A 10,047-nucleotide genomic window follows, 5' to 3' on the forward strand; every position below is an offset into this window, starting at 1 on the left:
GACAGACAGATACACAGACAGACAGACAGATACACACACAGCCAGATACACAGACAGACAGATACACAGACAGACAGACAGATACACAGACAGACAGATACACAGACAGACAGACAGATACACAGACAGACAGATACACAGACAGACAGATACACAGACAGACAGCCAGATACACAGCCAGCCAGATACACAGATAGACAGACAGATACACAGACAGACAGATACACAGCCAGACAGATACACAGATAGACAGACAGATACACAGACAGACAGATACACAGACAGACAGACAGACAGATACACAGACAGACAGACAGACAGACAGATACACAGACAGACAGACAGATACACAGACAGACAGACAGATACACAGACAGACAGATACACAGACAGACAGATACACAGACAGACAGACAGATACACAGACAGACAGACAGATACACAGACAGACAGATACACAGACAGACAGACAGACAGATACACAGACAGACAGACAGATACACAGACAGACAGACAGACAGACAGATACACAGACAGACAGACGCTCTGAGACCTTCCAGTATTATTTTTTACAGATTCCAGTTTTGAATATGGAAGTTAAATAAAGTGAGTGAATGTTCGTTTTTGGGGACTCGTCACTTCTGTTGGTGATAAAAACTTGAATCTGACTGTATTTTTTTTTTTTTTTGTTCAGATGTGTTTTAAACTTCTCAAATGTGTTTTTGGTTTGTTTTGTTAATTCCTCATCTTTCTGCCGTTCATCACTTCTCTCAAACGACCATGAAAACTTCAGCCCTGCTTTTTGTGTTCGAGTAACACTGCGACACAAAAGTGAAACCAATTTGTTTCGACGACGGGTTTGTTTTTGAACAGAGGGATTATACGCTGCGTGTTCAGCACAAAATTTCCGGCATTAAAGCAAATTTTCTCTCTGATTTTTTTTTTTTTCCCACATGCACCCGTATATCCATTTTACAATCAGCTGCCTGCTGTTTCATATCACAGCTGTAAAATGTTAATCTTCTGAACATCTCCGTTTTTGTACAACCGCTTCTAAATCTATTTGCTCATGGGTCTTTGGCAGAATTTGTTGCATGATTTCTGATAAAATTAGAGGTTGTCAGTGATGCGACAGATTAGCTCTGGAATCATTTCTAAATGGATGCTTCTATGAAACTGGGTTCATTTTGGTACCTGGGTCTTTATGGGTTAAAAGCATCTCAAAGCAGAATGCGATTCAGTCAATTAGAAAAGCGTTTACATTTGGTTTTATCCTTTTCCCATTCGTTTAAAATGACTTTGAATATGGGTGCTTCTATGAAACTGGGTTTATTTTGGTACCTGACACTTTTCCAGCTTTTTAGACCCAATAATAAAAAGTAAATTTAGACATATTTCCCCTCAGGATGGACCTAATGATGACCTCAGATAAATGCAAAAAAAAAAAAAATTGTACTCTTACTCTGAGCCATCCCATAATTAATGAATTTTTGACAAACTATTGGGTCGAAAAATATGACCAAAATTGGGACATGAAATCTCCCTAGGTGTCAGTGCATTAGATGTGAAAACATGTCTGTAAATGGTCTAATATAGACTATAAATAAAGACACTGTGTTAAATGTGTCAATCCTAGTGGTTTTTCTAATCCACACATGTGGGTTTTTCATCAATCTCAGTCTCATTCCAAGTTTTGTGTGTAACCCATCGTGTCCACTTGTGTTACATACAGAACCTGCCCATTTAAATGTATATAAATCGTGAATGATTTTGCAACAGTGGTCATTTTTGTGAAACACTCTGCCTTTAATAATTAGTTCAATTTTCAAAATGTACCTGTGAGAGACCAAAGACATATTCAAAAAATAGTAGTGCGTAATTTTCATGTCCTTTTGACATGCTGATTTTTGTGTTAAATATAATGTAAAATAATATAACAGTCTCCCATCTTCACATATTGTTGTCTGTTTCCTAAATAACTCTTCACCCAATTCAAAACTACCCCCCCGATCCCATACTGTTCCACTTTGTAAATCAATATTTCGTAGTTAATGGTGTCAAATGCTTTTTTTTAGATCAATGAATACTCCTGCTACATATTGTTTTTTTTATCTATGGAATCTGTCATAGTTTCTATGAGTTCTGTTAAAGCCAGTGATGTTAATGCTCAATAGTACACAAACAGTTGCGGAAAAAATGATTAGACCATCAGCAGTCATCAAAAACAACGGTTATGCAATCAAATACTAACTCCTGTGTGTGTCATGTGACTAAAACAGACAGAAAAGAAAACACGGAATGTCTAAAAGCACTGTTTTTGTCAGTACAATGCCATAGATATTGACGTAAGAACTGAAGTGATTTTGGTTATTATCAAGAAAACATGGAAAATGGATAAATATCAGCTCTGAAATTAAACTTTCTTTTGTGTGTTTATATGACTGTTTGTACATGCGTGTCTTATCACAGCAGCAGACATACCGTGACATCCCAGGATGGTCTTAAAAAAATAAGAAACAAAAAAGATATATATTAGTTTATTTTGTGTGACAGTTGAGATTTTTCAAGCATTAATGCACAAAGAAACCAGATGAGATGAAGAACAGAAAAATGGCTTCAGCTCCAGAAGGATTTTATATACCGTAGTAGGTGTAAATATGAAAAAAATGCAGCCAAATGTAGACAAAAAAAAGAAATAAAAATGTCATTGTGAAGTTTAGAGAATGTCTCAATCTCACGTGGAATTAAAAATGAAATAGATTTTAGAGTAATGTTGAATGCAGAATCTTGTTTCTCCCTGTAGGTTTAGGATTTGAGTATAAAATGTGCTGAGTTTATCTGATAAAACTAAAACACAGACTCTATCGCCCCTCGATGGTGGCATCGTGTAATCACTCCATTCATTTTATCAGCAATATTTTCAGTATGTACCTGATTATACCTGGTTTATAAACAGTATTTCATGGACTGTGAGCGAAAACAAACTGTGAGCGTTCACATTTCTTGTTTTTTTTATTTTATTTATTTTTTGTGGTCTCTGATTTATTGATTCAGTATTTGTTTTGTTTATTTTCGTCTTAACAAAAATCACACAAATAACAACAATCTTAGTTCTCACTTCGATAAAAACAATGTTCAGATGATTATTGGTGTGTTTTTACTGTTTAACACTTTTTTGTTTCAGGTTAACTTTACAATATCATTCATCTTTTTTTTTCTAATTTTTAACATTTCTTCTGTTTTATTTCCGTGTGCAGGTAACAGAGCCGAGCATCGAGGACCTGAAACTGGAAAAGAAGGAGTCGGAGGTGGAGGTGAGTCGATATTTGACCAGTTGGATCACAGATAAGGGTTCTAAGCTTTTTGGATGATTCTCCTTGACATCTGTGCTCGTTTTCCAAATCTTTATACATAGATATGGTAATAATAATGTTTTAAAATGATGTGATTTATAGCTTTTCATTGAAAAATGTGAATCCGTTCTTCCAGTAGGTTTCCCACACATCTATTATTATGCTAAAGTTGTTCAGAAACCTCATGAAAATGTGGTAAAAATCTACGTCATATCACATAACATGAAATATTCTTGGAGGAGGTTCCAAAATTCCTCAACCACTCCATCATTTCCACAGCATCTAATCCCACAGAAACCAGACAGAGACACAAGAATATAAAATATGACATATTTAGATCCTCAAACAATTCTCCAAATTCACCAATACATGAAAAAATATGGGAAACATTTGCTGATTTTTAATAAATGAACTCTAATTTGGAGCATAAACAGTAGAAAACACCATTGAAATATATTAATGATATAAATCATCATATAAATTAAATAAGAAAAATAATTGAATTAATAAAAATCAAATCCCTGACATGGCTTTGCCTCTCAGTGCAATAAATAGAATGTGCTTTAGAACACTTTCCTGTGAATGTGAGGAACTCAGTAGATGCACATGATCTCTGATCATTTTATACAGTTAAAAATGTAAGATTAAGTCAAAGTGGTCTTATTTGTGTTAGTTATATAGATGCAGAGCAGCTTAAGTCATTTGTCTATTGTTGTTATTGTCAGTTTTGATTACCAAGGAAAAAGAGCCTGATGTACGGTAAATACATCTGGAAAAAGTATGCAATAGGCTGAAAAATGTTCCACTACCTCATACACCAGTATGTAGTATACACCTCTGTGCCATTTGTAAACATTTACTTCAATTAACAACTGTTTACTTTTATTATCCCCCCCCTCCCCATATCGCACCATGTGCATGTACATCCATACTGTAGATATGTATATATTATTAAATTTTAAATATAAGCCCACATTTATATAAGTATTTATGTACATTGTAGATTTTTTCTTGTCTTCCTTGCACTTTATTTTTGTAACTGTTAAATTTTCCCATGGTGGGATCGATAAATCTTATTTTATTTTATCTTATCTTATCTTATCTTATCTTATCTTATCTCTACTTGATGTGTTTTGGTAAATCATCATCCTCAAATGTTAGCTGTGATTTACCTGTTTTTTAATGATAAAGAGTGTGTGTGTGTGTGTGTGTGTGTGTGTGTGTGTGTGTGTTGTTTTCCAGGAAGCGAAGGCCATCATCGCTCAGCGTTCAGGAAACCCTCGAGAGTTCTTCAAGCAGAAGGAGAGAGCCATGACCATCAGTGTTGACACTTCGCCTGTCTCCATCCACAGGACCGGTAAACACTCCAAACTCACCTATCACAGCTGTAAAACATTTAACAGAAGAGACAAAAAAAAAAAAACAGTTTACAGAGATCAGAAAGCAGCAGTGAACCAGTGGAGCAGACTTGATGCACTAATGCATGAAGAAGTGTGAATTATCTGTAATCACCAAGGCTCTGATTAACATGACAAAGTTTACAGTGATGTATTTTACATTTCTGGGAAATTTGAATATTTGGGCTAAGTATCTTCTGCCTCCAGAAGAACAGGAGCCCTCATTTCCTTTGATTCACAAATTACAAAATGTTTCAAAACAAGACAGGAAACAGTTTAAGTCAGCTGTATTTGTCAGTTTTGCCATATATTCAGCATATACAGAAAAGTGAATTAACAGAACTCTACGCCCCACGGCACTACAAGTAGAAAATAGAAAAAATACAATATAACTATAAACAATGACTATAAACATACATTATAAATATAAACGTAAAATATTAATATAAACATACAATATAACTTTAAACATATAATATAAATATAAACATATATGTCTATAAACATACAATATAAATATAAACATACAACCTAAATATAAACATACAATTCAAATATAAACATAAAATATAACTCTAAACATACAATATAACTACAAACATACAATATAAATATAAACATACAACATAACTATAAACATACAATATAAATACAAACATATAATATAACTAAAAACATACAATATAAGTATAAACTGTATAATCAGAATTTTTCTTTCGCATATGTATAATAAATAATTCTTGCTTTTAACAGCTTGTTTTATGGTCAGGACATGACAAATGTCACATAAATAGAACAGCCACACCTACTGTAATGATAAAAATTATTAACTGATGAATGTTTTTCTACATCAGAATATACAACATTGGAAAAAGGTCAAGTTTATTAACACAAAAACCCATGAAAACATTTTGTTCCCATCCAAAAATTTTTTTTGGGTGGGAGGAGATTTATGTTTTACTTAATATAGATGCACAATGCAAAATGTTAAATGATGGGGGGGGGGGGGTTGTATATGATTATTTTGGTTTCGGTGAAATGCAGTGTCAAAATTAACCAAATAATTATCTTAAATTGGCTTAATTATTATTTGTAATTAAATTTCCCAGCCCTGCTTTAATCTTAAATAAATCCTGAAGACTAAACACTCATTTATCGTAAAAACAAAGTCATATCCAAGGAAAGTGATAATGGTATAAAGATCATATTATTATTATTATTATTATTATTATTATTATTATTATTATTATTATTATTATACAGTACCACCTGCTATGAAGAGTCTAATCCGACATAAATATACGTGTTTTCATTTTAATCAAACTAATTATTGTACTTTTGGCAGCAGCGATGGCGTCCGTTTCCTGTCTTGTTTTACAGTTTTGATGTGATGAATCACTTTTACGCCCCGGGCTCTGGAGGGAGGGGTGGGTGTGAGGGTTTCTGACGTCTGAATCATCATTTGTCAATCCAACACGTCTTTCATCACTTTCGCGATGCCATTCTCCTCAGCTCCTACTTCCTCAGAACCAACACTTTGAGAGATGTTTGTCTTCCTGTTGATAAAACTGACTGAAAAGTGGTGAAGATGAAAGTCCTGGACACAGCGGATATTTTCCACCTGAAACATCACAAATTATATCAAAAACGATATTTTTTTCCCTTGCTGGACAACTGTACATTTGACACAGTTTGGAACATATAGTGTTTTAATTTATGTGGTTTTGGTTTTGATTTGCTGGCTTGTGTTGTATGTTGTTTGTCAGCCACATTAATGTTTGCTCTGATTTTTCCTTAATTAATGAGTTCAAGAAAAAACACTGACATGTAGTTTTCAGAGGATCTAAACATGACTTTTGATATTTTCCTTCTGTTCTTTACAATTAATAAGCATAATAGAGAGCCGAAGTCCTGACATCTGTTCCTGTTCAGCCTTTGTTAATTCCAGAATTGACTTTATTCATTAGGTGATTCTGAGGTGGTTCATACATGAAATATTTTTATGTGAAGTTTGTGTTGTAATCTGTTTTGTGCTTGGGCCTGGTCGCTGCCAGATGGAAAAGGCTTCCAATTTTATTGTATTTTGGAAAATTATCCTCCAGTATTGGTTAATACTGTATGACACGGGTTCATAAATTACTGTATTCTATATCAAGTATGTATGTATAAGAGGATAGTACTTAACCCTTAAAGACCCAGGGCATCTGATCTAATACATTTAATAACCACTAATTCTGTCAATACAGTGAAATAATTGAGGTAAAATGCAGTTTATCAGTGTCAGGTCAGTCCATGCTTTCATTATAAAGTACTTTTAATGTCTCTATACTTCTGTTTGAGTAACTAATGTATGGTTTAAGCAAATGGTAACAAATGTTGCTGCTGTAGAGGAGCAGAAAAGAGACAAAAAATTCTGGAACAGTTGTACAAACGTTTGCAGAAAAAGCATGAGTCGTCTGCATAGACTACAGACTTCTATTATAGATGGAGACATTTGAGACAGTCATAGGCTTAGAAGTGGAGTTAGTTAATGTCAACAACCACCTGACTCCAACACAAACTCCACTGAAGTACACATGCATGTGTTTTGTGCTAGGAGTTGGTCGTTGCCAGATGGAAAAGGTTTCAAATTTTATTGTATTTTGGGAAAATTATCCTCTAGTATTGCTTAAAAAGACACAGGTCCATAAATTACTGTATTCTATGACAAATATGTATGTATAACAGGATAGTACTTAACCCTTAAAGACCCAAAGCATCTGATCTAATACATTTAATTACCACTAATTCTATCAATACAGTAAAATAATTGAGGTAAAATGCAGTTTATCAGCGTCAGGTCAGTCCATGCTTTCATTATAAAGTACTTTTAATGTCTCTATACTTCTGTTTGAGTAACTAGTGTATGGTTTAAGCTAATGGTAACTAGAGGAGCAGAAAAGAGACGAAAAATTCAGGAACATTCGTACAAACGTTTGCAGAAAAAGCACAAGTCGTCTGCATAAAATACCACTGTACAGACTCTATTATATATAGGCATCTGAGACAGTCATAGGCTTAGAAATGGGGTTAGTTAACATCAAAAATCACTTGACTCCAACACAAACTCCATCTAAGTACAGATACATGTGCTTACCTGTAGATTGTCATTTTAGGGTTACAGTTTTTGTTGTTTTTTTGTAAATTTATATGAGTAAGCAATAGTCTAAATGTATATTTATGTTTTCATTTGGCTTTTGAATTTATTATATTTTGTAAACGGCTCATTTATTAGCATAAAAATAGTTATGTTCGGTGACTTCAAGATGGTGTTGCGGTGTTGAAACCATTATGAGTTGAAGGCAGGATGATATTAACAAAGATGAAATGCCCTTACTGTGGTGAAGTTCCACACATTATCCTGGTAGGTTCAGTTCTGTCTGTGGAGTTCTGGATGTTCTGGTTTCACTTCAGCTCTCTATTTTGCTGGTTCTGAGGTAGAACAGACATTAATCATCAGAGGATTTTAATCAAGAATCATCTTCAGCGTTTCATTTCTGCCTAACTGCATGCTATCTACAATCAGTGTGTTAAAACCACACTAATCGCCTTTTCTTTCTTTCTTTCTTTCTTTCTTTCTTTCTTTCTTTCTTTCTTTCTTTCTTTCTTTCTTTCTTTCTTTCTTTCGCCATATCTGTGTCTTTTTGTTAACTTCCTCTTTTCTTCATGTCTGAACTCATCCATTCCTTCATTTTTTTCCCCCATCTCTTCCTCCACTCGTTTGATTTCTGCTGATTCTTCAACTTCATCGTTTCTTTCGTGCTTTGGCACCTTTTCACGTCTTTCTTCTTGATGGGGATCTTTTTCCACAATTCTTTCTGCTTCTCCTCTGGGGATGATTATCTTGACTCTGACCCCTGTCTTCCTCCTACTTCCTCCCTTTCTCGTTTTCTTTTTCCGTTGTGTCTGTCTTCTTCTTGTGTCGTCATCTTCCCTGCATCTCTCTGTCCTGGTCCGTGGCTTCTTGTCCTTGTTTTTTTTGTGTGTCTGTATCTTCGTGCTCGGTGCGTGTGGCTGTTTGACCGCCAGGCCGTTTGGACAGCCCGTTCTTGAGGCAGCAGCACAGTCCCAGCAGCCCCAGTCCGAGCCCCCTCCCCCGGGGCACTTCCCCCCTCCGCACCCCGCCACACGCACGGACGCAGCCCGCCGCTGCAGCCGGTAGGTACAGCACAGAACCGATAAACAGCAAGAGGAAGTAAAGAGGACAAACAGAAGGACGGCAGCAGCTCGGTTTGAGCGTCTCTACTCTGTACTTCGACATGAAGTCAGATGTGTTAAAGATGGAAAATAAACGAGCAAATCTCTTGAGCCAGAGTTTAGTGATAACTTATTCCATTTTTGTCCTTTATTCATGAGCGTTAAACACACTTTTCTGATAAAAAAATACCCTTGAGAGACTAGGAACCCAATGAAAATGATAAAAGAGAAGGTGCCTCTGTTTTTACCTAATACACACTGTACACATCTGTTTTATGCCTCTGTCTACATTTTCAACATTAGCTTTAATCACTGTATTTACAATCTTAACAGATTTTAACCTTCATAACCCTTAGATCTGATCACCAACCCTCAATGCATGTCGCCACCTGATGACAAATTCACCCCCACCCTACCCATTAAAGCAAAGTCAACCCCTGTTCAGACCTGGTATTTATGCTGCGTTCCAGGCAACCCGTAACTGGTGTTTTTCCAACCTTCTACCGGTGAAAATGCACTGGAATGGCAGTCAAACTTGGCTTCTCTTGAGCCAGAGTTTAGTGATAACTTATTCCATTTTTGTCCTTTACTCATAAGCGTTAAACACACTTTTCTGTTAAAAAATACCCTTGAGAGACTAGCAACCCAATGAAAATGATAAAAGAGAAGGTACCTCTGTTTTTACCTAATACACACTGTACACATCTGTTTTATGCCTCTGTCTGCATTTTCAACATTAACTTTAATCACTGTATTTACAATCTTACAATCAGATTTTAACCTTCATAACCCTTAGATCTGATCACCAACCCTCAACACATGTCGCCACCTGATGACAAATTCACCCCCACCCTACCCGTTAAAGCAAAGTCAACCCCTGTTCAGACCTGGTATTAATGCTGCGTTCCAGTCCACCCGTAACTGGTGGTTTTCCAACCTTCTACCGGTGAAAAGGCACCGGAATGTCAGTCAAACCTGTGACTTCCCACCCATGAACTCGTACTAGATCGATGTACTCCCAGTTCCGAGTTCTGACGTCACATAGCCCATGAAAACAATGG

General features: G+C 35.7%; 1 protein-coding gene across 4 annotated transcripts in view; it reads left to right on the forward strand.

The window, feature by feature from the left end:
• dbn1 (drebrin 1) overlaps positions 1-10,047 on the forward strand; it is a 308,178-nt gene that overhangs the window by 283,490 nt on the left and 14,641 nt on the right. For 2 of the 4 annotated variants that reach the window (XM_030153990.1, XM_030153991.1), the window contains exons 9-11: positions 3,258-3,314; positions 4,596-4,710; positions 8,819-8,947. In XM_030153990.1, the coding sequence (XP_030009850.1) occupies positions 3,258-3,314; positions 4,596-4,710; positions 8,819-8,947 (301 nt within the window). The remainder of the gene's footprint in view (positions 1-3,257; positions 3,315-4,595; positions 4,711-8,818; positions 8,948-10,047) is intronic. The other 2 variants (XM_030153992.1, XM_030153993.1) reach the window with 1 other exon arrangement.

This window comes from Sphaeramia orbicularis, chromosome 14 (genome assembly GCF_902148855.1).
Source record: "Sphaeramia orbicularis chromosome 14, fSphaOr1.1, whole genome shotgun sequence".
NCBI classification, from domain to species: Eukaryota; Metazoa; Chordata; class Actinopteri; order Kurtiformes; family Apogonidae; genus Sphaeramia; species Sphaeramia orbicularis.